Source organism: Vipera berus (assembly GCF_964194415.1).
Source record: "Vipera berus genome assembly, chromosome: 4".
In the NCBI taxonomy this organism is placed as follows: Eukaryota; Metazoa; Chordata; class Lepidosauria; order Squamata; family Viperidae; genus Vipera; species Vipera berus.
Window position 1 is genome coordinate 60,053,463 of NC_138206.1, and position 17,244 is coordinate 60,070,706.

General features: G+C 38.7%; 1 protein-coding gene across 1 annotated transcript in view; it reads right to left on the reverse strand.

Annotated features, from left to right (window-relative positions):
* Nucleotides 1-16,720, reverse strand: part of LOC308667709 (amine oxidase [flavin-containing] A-like) — a 41,879-nt gene extending 25,159 nt beyond the window's left edge. The window contains exons 1-3 of the mRNA XM_081327130.1: nucleotides 16,481-16,720; nucleotides 2,619-2,713; nucleotides 1,798-1,935 (exon numbers count right to left, since the gene is read on the reverse strand). Of these exons, the coding sequence (XP_081183256.1) occupies nucleotides 1,798-1,935; nucleotides 2,619-2,713; nucleotides 16,481-16,559 (312 nt within the window). The 5' untranslated portion in view covers nucleotides 16,560-16,720. The remainder of the gene's footprint in view (nucleotides 1-1,797; nucleotides 1,936-2,618; nucleotides 2,714-16,480) is intronic.
* Between the last annotated feature and the right edge of the window lie 524 nt (nucleotides 16,721-17,244).

Below are 17,244 nucleotides of genomic sequence, written 5' to 3' on the forward strand. Positions count from 1 at the left end.
TTCTTCATTACTTTTCTTTTTTCAGATTGAGAAATACAAATGTAAGCTAAAGCATAAAACAAAATTTCAATATTAGCTTCAAATTCTTCTTTTACTGCTGTCTTTTTCATTTCTTTCATTTAATTATCAGTTTACTTTTACATGTGTTGGAGAGAAGGACATATATTGAAAAAAGAACATTGAACCCTCATGCTGTTGTTATAGGAATTAAAATAAGCTTGGCCCTTTGAATGTTACCTTGAGCTTTAGAAAAAAAATCAGTGCATTACTTTAGGTGTGTGTGTGTGTTTGTGTGTGTTTGTACAATAGTTATCAAATGCTTTTAATTTAAACATGAATGTTATAATCATAGTTCTTTAAGGAAGAATTCTTGCCTTGAAGTTATTTTGATGGGTTTCATCTATCGGAACCATGACACCAGTTGGATAAGACAAGGTGTTTCTCCGATGAATTTAAACCTTTTTGTAAAACCTAAGCAGAATTTTTGTCTTTCTTCTTTTCTGTCTACACTTTCCAGTTCACCTGTCTTTACTCCATCAATTTTTCCTCTATTCCTCTTCTGTTCTCTTTTCTTTCATTTTCAGAGCCTTCCTTCTTTTTCTTTCCTTCCTTCCTTCCTTCCTTCCTTCCTTCCTTCCTTCCTTCCTTCCTTCCTTCCTTCCTTCCTTCCTTCCTAATTCTTTGAAACAAAGACTGTATTGGAGGCTGCTTCTCTCATGAGCTTAGCATCTTTTAAAGAGTGGTCTGCCACACTGGGAAATAATATGAGAGCCATTCCAGCATCCTTATGACATAAAGGGTCACTCAGCAAAGCAAGTGTTTTTTCTAACCAGGAAAGCCAACAAATATTGCATAAACTATGACAAAAGTCAATTTCCCTTTTCTATATGTCTTTTTTTAAAAAACTGAATGTCTAGCAGCCATAAGAGTTTTTTAGATTCTCATTCAATTCATGTAGTTCAAATATGAACACTTTTCTTCTGAGTCAAGTACAACTGCATGCAGGAACTGGAAATCCATCAAACTTCGGCCTTCATTCATATCATCAATTTAGCCCTAGCCTTTCCCTAATCAATGCTTTCCAGAAATGTTGGAGTATAACTGTCTTCGTGATGAAAGTTATAATCCAACAGATCTACCATAGCTATATAAATGTATTACCAAAATAAATAAGGGTCCACTTATTCTAAGGAGATAAAAATTATTGGTAGAACCTTCCAACAGGCTTTCATCCAAAGAAGCTTGGTTACTTTAAGATGTTCATCCAACTAAAATAAGCAGCAGCCAATACTATTATCACAAACAAATCTGCTGATTATATTTTAGACCATAATCCATTTAATTGAGATGCTATTCATTATGTTGCAATTAAATAGGTCTACTGTATCTGGCCTGCAAAAATCTGGAAGAATTTTCTATATCTCTTCAATGCCATCAACTGGTCTTCTGGATTTTTACAGCCCGAAGACAAGAGCTGCAAGTTAATTCCCTCTTTCTTTTTTGACTCACAAGTAAGTCTATGAGTCCCAGTCCAGAGTGGGACGATGTATACAGAATGAGTCTTAAACTCTGATTGTGGTTGCTGCTGAGTTTTATAAGAAATGGTGTATTTTAACATAGTTTCTCTTGTTAAAAACATCAGTGAACCCCTTCCACATTGTTTATTATCATCACACAAAGCTAAATATAGCATACAATTAGAATAAGTAAAGTTAGGTCTAGGACCTAAATCCCCCACAACATAATCCACTCAATTATGTATGTTTCCAGAAGCGATCAGAGCAAATAGATTCTTACCTTTGTATGTAGGAGGGTAGCCTCACGTACATTCACTTTGTAAGTTTCTATCCCAAGTTCTTTAGCGAGTCGCAGAATCCGATTCTGTGTCGGTCCCACATAGGATCCACCAACATCGACATACTTCACTTGCTGGTTCTGTCAAAACAAGAAAAATCAGCAGAAATAATAATCAATGTTCCAATCACAGGAACAAAAATGCTCATGTTCATTATTAAAAAATACCTGAAATTTACCTAAGAGTCTTCAAGGCATGGCCTGTGTTCTATATTATTAAATTAACTGAAACACACACAGTTAAATGTCCCTCAGTCCTGCTGTGCTGCCTTGTTGTGGTGGGCATGTTCCTTGGAAGGAGTCGTGAAGAACATTGGGAACTTGTGCCAAGAGTATATGTTCTCAGCAGGGTCACCCACAGCAGCCATATATGAAGATGCTGGAGGCAGACAATCATGTAAATGACAATGGCACCGATTCATACTGTATGGGAGAATGCTACTATGAAATTGCTGAGAATCTTTCGAAGTACTAATGGTGCTTATGACATGGCTAGATTAAAGCCCCTGGGACACTGAGTTGCTGAAGTTGCAATATAAGAAATGGAAATCTGAAGCTGCAAAGACAGAACTACAGTTCAGAGAGTCCTCGCTTGCCAACTAAGGGTTGCTACTAAGTGCTGGCTGTGCCAACTTACAACTACAGTTCCAACAGTCCCAGTTAGCATGGTTAGGAGATTAGCATCTCTTTCCAAAATGTAGCAAACTAAAAATTACAAAACTTAATGAATGGTATTTTTACATTTGTTTTAAAAAAATGCTTACCGTAATGGTGAAAGTCCTTCCCCCAACTCTGTCGCGAGCTTCTAAAACCACCACACTAAGTCCCGATTCAAACAACAATTTAGCTGCTGCCATGCCTAAAAAAATAAATAAATTAATTTTAATTGTTTTTGTTTTACTGTCAAGAATATCACCTGAAACATTTGTTAGCAGATAAGCAGCACTTTCAAATTTAATATATCGCTAACGTCCAATCTGTGGTAAACTGAATACATAACAGTGTTTTCCTTATACATTTTAATTTTTAATCTTTTCAACATAAATAGTTTTACTCTGTTTTTAAAGACAGGTAGTCCTTGTATAGTGATACAAGGGGACTAGGACTGGCAAATCAATTTTTAAACAAAATAGTTGCTGAGTGAAATATTATAATTTTACTTCAGCTTTCCTATGCTTTACAGATTTGCAAAGATCATAAATTCAAAGAGTGGTCACAAATTTTTTTTTCATCTCAGTTGTAACAGTTGACTACTGTGCAATACATTAAACCTGCATACATGTGAACATTTTACTAATATATGTATTTATTTAATCAATTTATCTACTCTAAGCAACTTTTATACATTAAAACAGCAATAAAATATATTTTATTTTAACAACAAAATTTTGACAACCAATATCAAATTATTATATATATAAATAATACACACATAAAACACAGAGGGAGATACACTCACGTCCCTCTGAATGCACAGTCAGACCTCAAAGAAAAAGCCAAATTCTAAATAAGTGTTAGGGGGAAAAATCAATAGTTGAGTGAATTCTGATCATTCATTCAAAACAATAATTCTGGAGGTAGGAGAAGTATCCCTACCACAATGTTTGATCAAAATTAAAGCCATGTTATCTGTGATCAAATTCTCAAGAACTGGATCCATTAGTTATTCTTTACTAACATTTGAATGGCTTGAGCAAATTATTATCAGTGTAAGATGTAATGATCCATGCTGAATGAACTAGTTTCTACTATCGAATACAGACATTTTAAAAATTAGTAGGTAATTTGCACTCAGTGTTATATCCTTATTTAGCTTGTGTTCCACTACAATTCAAAGTTCATTTTCACATCTACAATTTCTAAGTCAAATATCTGCAAATATACTAGATTTATGCATTTTATATTCCAGTTCTATCTGTATCTGTTCATTCTGAAATATATGTATCCTTTGTTTTCCAATTCTGATTATCTCTAGGCCTCAGTTATATTTAGTATATCATACTGTTCCTAGCAGCTGTTCAACAATTGTGCATAGTAGTTGCCAATATCAATCTGTTTGAAACTAAAGTCAGAATCATATTTGCAAATGCTATAAAACTTATTAAATTAAGTCTGTGAAAAATTGTGTTACATATAAAAACAAACAAAATGGAATTATTTATTTGGGTTGCACTTTATAGCAATCCTAAAGGGAGTATGTATGTGTGTGTGTGTGTGTGTATATATATATATATATATATATATATATATATATATATATATATATATATATATATATATATATATATATATATATATATATATATATATATATATATTTATGTAACTGCCTAAGATGCAATCGGCCCAGGTTCGAATCTCAGAAGGGTATGGCTGACTGATGAGAACAAATGAGTTTGAAATGGCCATATACCGGCATCCCGGGATATTCAGAACATTCCATCTCTTTCCATGGGGGGTGAACTATTACCCCCCGTAGATAGGGCTCGCAACTTGGGAGTCCTCTTAGATTCACGGCTCACTCTGGAAGACCATATAGTAGCTGTGACTAGGGGGGCCTTCGCCCAGGTTCGCCTGGTGCGCCAGTTGCGGCCCTATCTAGATCGGGATGCCTTATGTACGGTCACTCACACGCTCGTGACCTCTTGTCTGGACTACTGCAACGCTCTCTACATGGGGCTGCCCTTGAGGACCACTCGGAGGCTCCAACTGGTACAGAATGCAGCCGCGAGAGTTTTGTTGGGAGTCTCCCGATACTCCCATTTTACACCTCTGCTCCGTGAGCTGCATTGGTTACCAGTTGTCTTCCGGGTGAGATTCAAGGTACTGGTAATGGTGTTTAAGGCCCTACATGGCATGGGTCCGGAGTACCTTAGGGACCACCTGCTGCCAGCATCAACTTCCCTCCGCCCTGTGCGCTCCCACAGAGAGGGCCTCCTCAGGGTGCCACCGATCAGAGAATGTCGATTGGTGGCCCCCAGGGGGAGGTCCTTCTCTGTGGGCACCCCGGAGCTATGGAATCGGTTGCCGGTTGAGCTCCAGATGGCGCCCGACCTTCGCTCCTTCCGTCGCGATCTGAAGACACTCTTATTTGAACAAGCCGGCCTGGCCTGATGGGGGATGGGTTGGGTTTTTATTGTCATTTTTAATATATGTATTTATTGTTTTTAGTTGGGCATATGTTTAATTTTCTTTTAACTTTTGTATTTTTGTATTTTTTATATATCTGCCCTGTTCACCGCCCTGAGTCCTTCGGGAGAAGGGCGGTATATAAATAAAATTATTATTATTATTATTATTATATCGGTCTCCCTTTAATTCTTTGTTAGCAATCAAAAAAAAAATATTACACAAATATGAGATGTCACAGTTGCGACTACAGCTTGTGGATGGCCTTAGGTTAGACTGAAACAGGCAATAAGGTTTGGCCCGTAGGCTTAGTTAATTAAGAACATTTTATCCCCTTGATATATGAGACTATAAATTCTTAGTCAGCATGGCAGACATGAAATTGCAAGAAAAAATTAAGGGAAATGCCTACTAGATTTCAACCAGTTTTAAGCATTATTAAGAACAAACTTAACTTGCACTTCTAAAAAACAAGAAGCACCTTGATTTGCCAAAGAAAAAATTATATGCTTCACTTATTTATCCCATTTTTTCAGACAATCCTTTGTTAATTAGCAAGATAAATAAGAGCTAAAAGAACTCATGAATAGGAATAATACTTTTCAGTAGATGATCATAGTTCAGGGCATTATATTATTATTAGATGATTAAAGCAGTTGCCTGGCTAGTAGACTTTGAGTAATAAGTACTGGAAAATCTCTTATAGTCTTGTCTTTTTAGTATTCCTAAGCTACAACTGTTGCTGAATATTTAACTTTTGTACTTCCTGATTGTCTCAAAGCACAGTAAATGGCAGTACAAGCTGGTCATCAATGTATCCGTTGCATTAAAGATCTACCATAGCAATGCACTTTTGCTGTGATTTACTGACACTGCTTCACTAATGGGAAACCTAATCACTTCTGTGCTCCACTGAGAAATGACATCTGGCAATAGCCCTCTTTATCTCAGCTCACATTCGTCAAATAGGAATCTCTGGGCAGAGAAGTTAATGCAGAGCTGCCAAAATAAACCAGATAACATTTCTTCTATACCCTCGGGGATAAATGTTCCAGCCTATGATTTCCTTTCCCAACACACAGTTGACTTTTAACGCTATTTTGTTAACAAGAAATAGCAACTGAAGTGTACTTGTAAGTTTCTACCCCCCAAGATTTCTTCAAGCACCAGCCCAATTCTCAAACTCTCTCAGTTCTCAGAATTATAATTTCCAAGATCATTATTTCCATGAGGACATAAGGAAGCTAAGAAGAACACAATGATTGTCTGAAGAACCTTTGTGTAATACAAAGCTTACTGGCTGTCTCATGCAATGACCACTTGAAGTTATGATGGTGCCAAAAAATAACTTTGCAACCAAGGCATACATTTGCAAGCTTTACAGAGTCTCTTTCTCAATCATGTGTCTGCCATTACACTCAAAACATGTTGCCCTGGGCTTGATCCATTTTCTTCCCTTACCTTCCCTTCCCTTAACGATCTTTTGCTGAACTGCTTTTCTACACTGTGCTTCCCTGAAGAGTACTGGCCACATGTTTGCAAGCTCAGTTCCATGTCCCAGCTGCTGCCTGTAACTGACAAAACTTTAGCCACCTTCATACCTTCAGCTTTTGTTTGCCTCCTAAGCTGCCGAGGGGCTCCAGGCACGTTAGACAAACAGTGGATGCTAGTACATCCTTTCAATGTATATTGCATATTTTGGGTCTGCTTTTATTTTTGTAATCTTACATTCCTCTCCAAGGAACGTAAACACAAACATCAATTCTCTTTTTGCTAATTATCAGTCCTGGGATGAGCTGAAGTTAAAAATGTAAGCACAGTTGCAATCGCATAATTTCCTCCTCAGTGACCATGTCACTTACTAACTGAGTTGTTGTGACAATTGTGGTTACTAAATGAATACTACATGTATGAATAGTCACAAAGTTAAGCAACTGTACAGTAAATAATTACTTCAGAAGAGACAATTGCTTATCACACAGCAATAAATGAGGGCCAAACTCAATTTGATCTTTAACATTCACATTTCAAAAACTGGAAGGGGAATGATTAATCTTCTTTTCTCATCTGTGGCAATCTTAATGTCAGTCTTCCTAGTAATAATTTGCATTAATAACAGGAGGATTAAAAGTAATCTAGTAAATAAATCAATATAGACATACTGTATATTTGACAACACTTTTAGCTTGGACATGAAGAGGCCACTGGTGAATAGAAGTGATTATAAACTTAGATATAAGATAAGGATTGCTAAATACTTGGGTCAGAGTTTAGACCTGTATAAGTTATTATACTGAAATTATTTCTGTCCCATCTTTCCAATTCTAAGGGCAGCACTGGCAGCAACAAACATTGCTAAGAAAAAAACATACACTGGGAAACAACCAATAAAAGCAAATGTAAATCAAATCTTTAAAGCAGGAGAATAAATAGTTTCAATCCCTTTCTTTAACTGCTTATTATATTTTTTGTAACAACTATAATATTAGTATTTAAAAACTCTCAATAAATGTCATAAGGCTACTAATAATAAAAGTCTTCGTAATTGTTTATCTGCCTCTGATAAGTCCTATTAAACAAATGTGTTACAAAGTGGTTGTACAAGTTAAAAAAAAACAATGATCGGTATTAATAGCTTATATTATATAAGTGGGAAAATACAACTATTGGTTTCTAATGAGGAAATATACTGCAGGTAGTCTTTGCTTAGTGGCCACTATTGTGACTGATAAAATGGTCACTAAGCAACATAGCTGCTAAGTGGAAAATTACACCATCATGACTTATTGTGCTTGTCACAAGTGAAAATGCATGTTGTTTGAAGTACACAAATAGCAATCACATGACTGAGGGGCTCTGCGATGGTCATAAATGGGGAGATTGGTTGCAATGCTATTTTTTGCACCATCATAACGTCAAATGATTGCTGCATAAGACAGTTGTTAAGCAAGGACTACCGTAGTTTCTGGCATATAAGATGACTTTTTAACCCATGAAAATCTTCTCAAAAGTCAGGGGTCGTCTTATAAACTTTAGGGACAGGGCTGGCTGGAAAACCTGGAGCAGATCTTCCATTTAGTCTGTGCAGGGAAAGCGGGACCAATTGGAGTAGAAGCTGCAGTCTGTGATTTTTTACAGGCTGGGGTCTGGGCGTCTTTCCTTCTAAAGTTGAAGAGCAGCTGTAGGCAGGTGGGGAATGCAAGAGCAACTTGAAAGGAAGGTGGGGAATGCCGTAGCCAGAGCAGCTGCTTAGCTCTAAGGACACATTTGACTCAGGAACTGGGCAGGCTGGCTGGAAAACCTGGAGTGGATCTCCCATTTGGTCTTTTTTTTAAAATCCCATTTATATCCCACCCTTCTCCGAAGACTCAGGGCGGCTTACAATTTAAAGCACAAATCAATGTGCTTAGCAATAGCCTTCATTCTATGTATATGCCTGCTTATTAGAGCTTTCACCCCCCCCCCAAGCAGCATTATTACAAAGTCAGTTTATTGCTCCCAACAATCTGAGTCCTCATTTTACCTACCTCGGAAGGATGGAAGGCTGATTCAACCTTGAGCCTGGTGGGATGAGAACCTGCACTAATTGTAGGCAGCTGGTGTTACTTAAGGCTCTGCGCAGGGAAAGCTTTAGAGTGAATTAGGAAAAGTGAATTAGGAAAATAGGAAACGGTTGCTGGAATTGGGTATGTGTAGTTTAACGAAGAGAAGGGTGAGGGGTGACATGATAGCAGTGATCCAATATCTCAGGGGCTGCCACAAAGAAGAGGGAGCCAAGCTATTCTCCAAAGCACCTGAAAGGACAAGAAGCAATGGATGGAAACTAGTCAAGGAGAGAAGCAACCTAGAACTAAGGAGAAACTTCCTGACAGTTAGAACAATTAACCAGTGGAACAACCTGCCTCCAGAAGTGGTGAATGCTCCAACACTGGAAGTTTTTAAGAAGAGACTGGACAGCCATTTGTTTGAAATGGTATAGGGTTTCCTGCCTTAGCAGGGGGTTGGACTAGATGACCTCCAAGGTCCCTTCCAACTTCTTCTTCTTCTTCTTCTTCTTCTTCTTCTTCTTCTTCTTCTTCTTCTTCTTCTTCTTCTTCTTCTTCTTCTTCTTCTTCTTGTTATTATTATTATTATTATTATTAAGTTTAAGCCACTTGCACTGTTTTATGTTTACATGTTTGATGACAAACAGCCTTATGTTTATAAGTGACAGTTTTCCTACTAAGTAACCTGCATGTCATAAGCATTTGAATTAAAATTACCATATTAAAATCAAATCTGATGTTTTTTTAATTTTTATTTGGTGTGCGTTGGAAGAGGGGTAGTCTTATACGGCGAGTATAGCCCAAACCCTATAATTTAACAGGAAATGTAGGAGGTTGTCTTATACGCCCAGTCATCTTATACGCCAGAAAATAAGGTATATATTGAAGTACATTATTAGCTGGTTCTTCATGTCTGGCTTAGTATCCTATGAATCTCATAAACTGAACTATAATCATATGCTTTCTGCAAATGTCAGTTTCCTTCCAGAATGTATTTTCTTAGTTTACCTAAGGTCAAACAGGTTTGGTGTAAAATGAACATACATAAGATTCCAGTTATAAACACTTAGCTGTCCACTTTAAGCCTATTTACTTAAGCCTTGGATACACGTTTTGCTGGAGTACATCCAATATATGACACTTTGGCTCTTGAAATCATGCCAGAATCTCCCAAGCAAAAACATTTCTTTTCCTATACTATGGGCCAAAGGAATACCTGTCCCTAAAACTACCTTGAAAACCATCAATCAATATCTCTGATACTGCTGGGCAACTATCAGACATATGCAAATGTGATCATCACCAAATACATCAATACGTCCTGGAATAAAAATAATTCTTTTTCTCCTTAACTATTATGGCCTTTGATAGAGAAAAAGGCAGGAAGCACTTTTATTTCTCACTGTCACTAGCCAATCTGAGTAGCTTCTTGCCTTGACAGCAGGATGCCTTAGAATATAGCAATAAAGGTCATTTGGAACATCAAAGTCATCGTCATCAAATGAGAATGACTATCAGTAGTAATTATGAACACAGATGAAGGTTTGTGTATCTGAGTTTTATTGAGAGAGAGATACATGAATTCAATGTTCTTTTTGATGTTTCCAACCTCTAGTGCACAGAAATGATCACAGCATCTTGACATTATTAAAATTGCCTATGATTGAACTCAGATCCTTCTTCACTAGTATTAATCAAAAAGTACCTTCATTAAAATCTTCTCTCCTGAGACAAGGACTTGTTCTTAGGCTAGTAAGTGCAGAGAGAGAACTAAAGGACTGTTATTAGGAAATATACATAAAGAGTTCTTCAGCAATAATAAAAATTCATTTTTTTATCTTTCCTTCACAAAATGTTATTCCATAAAGCTATAATTTTGTGTTGTGCTAACCATGCTCCTAAGAACAATGAAGCCTCAGAACTATTGTCCAACTTAATTTGTCCTATGACAGTAATCTCTAGGATAAGTCACAGTAGAATACAACAACAACAACAACAATTACCAAGGCAAATAGGTGGGTGTGGAATGCTGTAAGTACATCAGATGGTTGAAGAACAAAAAATGGCTTTGGAAGAATATCTGAAGGACAATGATGAAGATGCACTGAAATTAGTATATCAGGAAGGCTGACTAACTGGAGAGACCAAACTTGCCTACAAGAAAGACCAAATGAAGAACAGAATAGAGGCATGGGAAGACAAAGCACTACATGGCCAGTACATTAAAAAAATAGCTGGGAAAGCAGATAATAACAAGACCTGGCAATGGCTAAGAGCAGGAAAGTTGAAGAAAGAGACCGAGGGACTAATTCTGGCTGCACAAGACCAAGCCTTAAGGACAAATGCATACAAAGTCAAAATTGAGAAGACAGCAATAGATAGTAAGTGCCGCCTATGTAAAGAAGCTGGAGAAACAGTGGACCACCTGGTAAGCTGCTGCAAGAAGATCGCACAGACTGAGTACAAGCGGCAGCATGACAAAGTAGCAACAATGGTACATTGGAAGATCTGCAAGAAATATCATTTGCCCGTAAGCAAGAACTGGTGGGGTCATAAAATAGAAAAAGTCATAGAAAATGATAAAATTAAACTGCTCTGGGACTTCAGAATTGAAACAGACAATCACCTGCAACATAACACCCTGGACTTAACAATTGTCAATAAGAAAGACAAAAAACTCTGGATAGTGGACGTGGCAGTGCCAGGAGACAGCAGAATAGATGAGAAAGAACTGAAGAAGATAACAAAATACAAAGACCTACAAATAGAAATAGAAAGACTGTGGCAAAGGCAAACAAGGGTAGTACCAATAGTAATAGGTGCCTTGGTGCAATCCCAAAACATCTAGAGCACCACTTGAACACCATTGTCATTGACAAATTCGCCATTAAGGTAAAGGTAAAGGTTCCCCTGCACATGCGTGCTAGTCATTTCCGACTCTAGGGGCCGGTGCTCATCTCTGTTTCAAAGCCGAAGAGCCAGCGTTTGTCCGAGGAGGTCTCCATGGTCATGTGGCTGGCATGACTAGACGCCAAAGGCGCACAGAACGCTGTTACCTTCCCACCGTAGTGGTCCCTATTTTTCTACTTGCATTTTTACGTGCTTTCGAACTGCTAGGTTGGCAGAAGCTGGGACGAGTAACAGGCGCTCACTCTGTTACCTGGCACTCGGGATTCGACCCGCCAAACTGCCGACCTTTCTGATCGACAAGCTCAGCGTCCTAACCCACTGAGCCACCGCATCCCCATTAGTCAACTGTAAAAGGTGGCCTTACTAGGGACTGCTTCCATCCTGCAATGATATCTGTAATACCATCAAACATCCACATCTGCCTATCCCAGGTCCTTGATAAGGACTCAATAGGTAGACAAAAATGCCAAATACAGTCTGAACATCTGGCTGACTGTGTGATGATCAATAATAATAAAGTTGGAAGGGACCTTGGAGGTCATCTAGTCCAACCCCCTGCTCAGGCAGGAAAGCCTATACTATTTCAGATAAATGGTTGTCCAGTCTCTTCTTAAAAACTTCCAGTGTTGGAGCATTCACAGCTTCTGGAGGCAGGTTGTTCCACTGATTAATCATTTTAACTGTCAGGAAATTTCTCCTTAGTTCTAGGTTGCTTCTCTCTTTGGTTAGTTTCTTGTCCTGCTTTCAGGTGCTTTGGAGAATAGCTTGACTCCCTCTTCTTTGTGCAGCCCCTGAGATATTGGAACACTACTATCATGTCACCCCTTGTTCTTCTCTTCATTAGACTAGACATACCCAATTCCAGCAATTGTTCCTTATATATTTTAGCCTCCAGTCCCCTGACCATCTTTGTTGCTCTTCTCTGTACTCTTTCTAGAGTCTCAACGTGTTTTTTATATTGTGGTGACCAAAACTGGATACAGTATTCCAAGTGTGCCCTTATCAAGGCATTGTAAAGTGGTATTAACACTTCACATGATCTTGATTCTATCCCTCTGTTAATGCAGCCTAGCACTGTGTTGGCTTTTTTCGCAGCTGCAGCACACTGTTGGCTCATATTTAAGTTATTGTCCACTAGGACTCCAAGATGCCTCTCACAGTTGCTACTATTGAGCAAGGTACCACCTATACTATATCTGTGCATTTGGCTTTTCTTGCCTAAATGTAAAACCTTATTTATTTCACCATTGAATTTCATTTTGTTAGATAGCGCCCAGTGTTCAAGTCTGTCAAGATCCTTCTGTATCTTAAGCCTATCTTCTGGAGTGTTGGCTATTCCTGCCAGCTTTGACTTTTTTACAAGTCCACCATATATGATAATACGTTGCATCCTCACAACCACACCTCCAACATTTAGGCTGGCAATTCGGATACATACATGCTAATTTTTTAGGATCTAAATGCCATCTATAAAACATTTTATATACTTAGCCCAGAGTTTCATTAGATGCATAAATGGCCAGGGTAAAATTACCCATACTTTGGAAATATTGTGCAAAGATCTAGCTCCTAGAAAAGGCAAAAGGAAAAAAAGAGGAGAACCAACAGCAAGGTGGATGGACTTGGTTACAGTGGTGATGGGTGCTGGAAGACCTCAAGCCCAAAGTATGACAGAACATCCAGGGGAAAAAAAATCTATTTGGCCATTAAGAGTTAACACTGATTTGACGGTAAATAATCAATTTAGGCCGGTGCCTTTTTTTCAAATATAAATTAATCTGTGATTGATTTTCAGTATTATCAAAGATATTGCAGCTTTTATCTCTATTCTTACACATTGTTCTATCTACAACAGAGTTGGGGGAAAAATTCAATTAAAAAAAAGATAAAAATGACACTTTAATAGCCATTTAAAAATACAATTTCTGAGTATGCCTTCCTAAACAACTGTTGGTTATTTATTTAATGTTAAGAGCATATTTTTTTAAAGAATGATTTTCCTTAGACAAATACAATGGTAAAATAAAAAATTATGGAACTTTTTGGGTATGAGAGACAAAACTCTAAATGTGAAGCATGCAGAAAAAAAAAGGAAAGAAGGAAGGAAGTCTATACTCATGATATTGTACTATTGTTCTACCTTTCTCACTGGTCTTTCTACAGAGTGAAACATGAAAACTCTGGGGAAATAACAAATAATACTATATTGACCCTACATCTAAAATGTAAACAAGTGAGATACTTTACCTTGAATGTATAGTGGAAAAATAGTCCTTGCTTCATTTTTTTTAAAAAAATCTAATAAGCTGTAACTCTACTTAAAAAGTGCTAAAAGAAGCTACTAATATGTTTTTGTAAAATACTGTCTCCAAAATAGTACAGACATAGCCTGATCTTTCTTTAACTAGTGCCATATAATCCTTAGTTTGTGGAAAGCAAATGTGGTAAATAAAATATAAATAATAGTTTGAAGTTATTTCTTTTTCTTTTTTTCTTTTTCTCCTATAGTAACATCCCACATGGGCGCATTCAGCTCTGATTCACTGCAAGAAAATTAAGTCATTTCTTTTGCTGGCAGCTGTACAAATCCCAAGTGTACTCGAGACAACAAAGGACATTTCGACTTGCTCACATTTGTTCAGCCATGAGTCTGGTTTTCTTTCACTACATTTTACCTGACGTATCCTCTGAACTTGCATTTCTCTGACTGCACCATTCTATTAAGTGCTTAAAAAATAATATAGATTGGACATTCGTTAAGAGTTGCTTTCTGGCAATACCCAAAAGCTAGAGGAGAGTTATGACCTGTTTCAAAGCTGGTTATTATTATTCAGAAGCCAAAGTACTATTACTACTGTTTATGACTAGTAAAGTACTATTTATTTATTACTAGTATTTATGATTGACTTTCGTTACTGTTAGAGAGCCCAACTTTTAAAATTAAAATATCACTATGTCTCTGAACAGTACATCTATTTCCTAGAGTTTTACCGAGACATAGAATTGGAAGATGGTTTTCCATATTCACTAATTGCGGCAATCTTCCAGAGTGGTGTGGTGATCTAGCTGGGTAGATGCCTGCCTCCACCTCAGAAGGTTGAGAGTTCAATCACAGGTAGTACCAGATACTTCTCTCTCAGAGACAAAGAGAAAATATTTGCTGTGAACTCTACACCTCCACACAACTCCACACCTGTCATCCAGTCAGTAACTGCTCAGCTCCATTCAGTCACCCTGACTTAACCGAATTAAGGGATTACATTTGTAAAAAGAAATAAGAAACCAACTGTGGCAATCTTTCAGAAAGCAATGTTATGGTTCTATCACACTACTAAAATAGAAAGTTGAGAGTAATTTTTGGTGCCATTCCTTTGCGATCTGAAGGGCTTGTGGAAAATGGTAAAAGTTAAAAGCTGAAAGTGGATTAGTTAACTAAAAAGAATTTACAGCCCAACGCAATTCAATTTCAATGTTTTATAATTTTTTGAAGGTTAAAACAGGGCTGGTAAGTTAAATTAATTTTAAAAATAATTTGAAAATACTTTTTTTTTTTTAAAAAAAGTTTAATTATTGGGTGGACTACAAGCACAATTAATAAATAAGTCTGAGATGGGCTCTCCTTAAAAACAGTGTGTCCAAGATTGTAAATAGTGCAATTCTATGCACTTCAACTCAGAAGCAATTTCCATCAAGTTCACGAGCAGCCTTCCCCAGGGCTGTGGCCCTCTGGATGCACTGCAATTCAATTTCAGAATTTCCAGCCAGTACAACTTTTAAAACTGAAGTCCAACACATCTAGATTGGAACACTCCATAGTAATTGCCAATGACCTTTCTTTTCATTGCTCTTTTAATAGTTTGCTCCCATTTCTATATTGCCACTGCTGGCTGAAGTAAAACTTGATAATAAATAACTAAAAACAAATAAAATGGGAAGTCATTTCACTTGTTTGAACAGTTCTTCAATAAATCTTTCAGAGCGCTGCAACAGAAAACAATTATTTAAATAATCCACGAGGTATGAATGGCATGAGGGGTTTTCTTTGTTGCCACTGTCATATCTGAACATTTCTGAAATTAGAATATAAGAGGAAGATTAACAGCTCTGGGAAGAGAGAAGCAGAGAACAAAACTCTTTGAGCCTAACATTGAGTCTTTGCGATCAAAGGCAGAGGTTACTCAGGTCTGACAGTACATTAACAAATGACATTTGTGATTCTCCTGAATGTTTCCTGCATCTGATATGGTCAAAGGAACAACTCCAGAAGAACATAGGATGTATTTAAATGAATTTATTGAAAGAGATCCGGGGATGAGATACACATTAGCAAATACATGTTTTGTAAAACATTCTATATCATATTGCAAGAATTGAGTTATATATGCTATTCTTAGATAAAGAGAAAACAAGCTCCATAGCTTTCCTGAAAAAAAATGTACCAAGTCAACAGATTTAAGATATGTAAGAGTCGAAGAGTCCAAGATGAAAGATAAACGAAATCAAGCAGCCCAGTAAGCAATTCACACTTTGTATTCACTCAGTCTGAAAGAACTTTGGCAGTTTTTCCTCCCCACTTTCTGGCAACATTCCTGCAGTTTTCTGGCAAGTTTTCAGAAACCGTTTACCTTTGTTCCCTCCCTAGGGCTGAAAGAGAGTGGCTGGCCCTGGGTCACCCCAGCTGGCTTTTGTACATGAAGTGGGACTAGAACTCGCGGTTTCCCAGTTTAACTAACTACACCAAACTGTCTCTCTACCTAGGCAAATCCAGCAGAGGAAATTCCTCTCGGCTGGAATCTCCTCCTGAAATCTATCCTCCGTTGTCTTCCTGACCAGAACTTAAAGCAAAAAACAAAACAAAACAACGCGCAACTAGGCAAAACAGGAGCGAGCGAGTTCCCAGGCAGGCGAGCGCCCGGCTTCCCAGATCTGCTCGCCTGAGCCTCTCGTCCAACTCGACGGAGAAGTTTTGCCGCCGGTTGAGGCAGGGAGCGAGAGGGGCGACGGGGCGGGGGCTGCGGAAGGTGCCGCGGAAGCTCACTGACCTGAGATGCCTCCCCCGACCACGATCACGTCGTAGCTCATAGCTGCGCTCTCGGCGGGGCCGACTGCCGTCCCTTCCATGCCTCGGGGGGCTTAACTTTGTCGTTCAGTTCGGGGCGTCCGACGGCGAGGGCGCTACTTTCCCGATGGCCAGTTGGGCGCTGGCGCAGCACGTTTCCCAGCTGGGTCTCCCTGCTGAGTCGCCCCGCCCCGCCTTGCCCCGCCAATCGCCTCCGTTAGAGATTAAGAAGCCGCCTGGCGGAGATAGACCGGGCGAGGCAAGGGGTGGAAGGGCAGGAGAAGTGCGCAGGTCGGAAAGGGCGGGTTGCCCACAAGTCGAGAGGCGAGGAGAAGCAAGCGACCCCGTCCGGATTCGTCCTGTCGACAGGCGGCTCTGCTTCTTCCCACTCGCCTTGGGCAGGTGACGGCCAGGGGGGCAGGTCGCCGGGCAGACCAGACGGCGTGGGAATTCATTGTTCCGCCTTGAATCTTCCGAGAGCACCTGCGCCGAATGGCTTGATGAAATGGGCCCAGGCGTAGACACTGGGGATCGCTGGTATTAGGGGAACAAGTCGTAGGCATCGGGGGTGGGTGGGGGGTGGGGTGTGTGTCCCTGGCCTGCAGCAAAAACCAGACAAATCCCAGGATAACTCAGCAACGAACTATTAACTTTTATGTGGAAGCTTAATTTTGGTGCCAGGGGTGTTTTTTTTTCTGTTTGTGGTTTCAGCAGGTATATGTATTAGTTTGTTTTTATTATTGACAC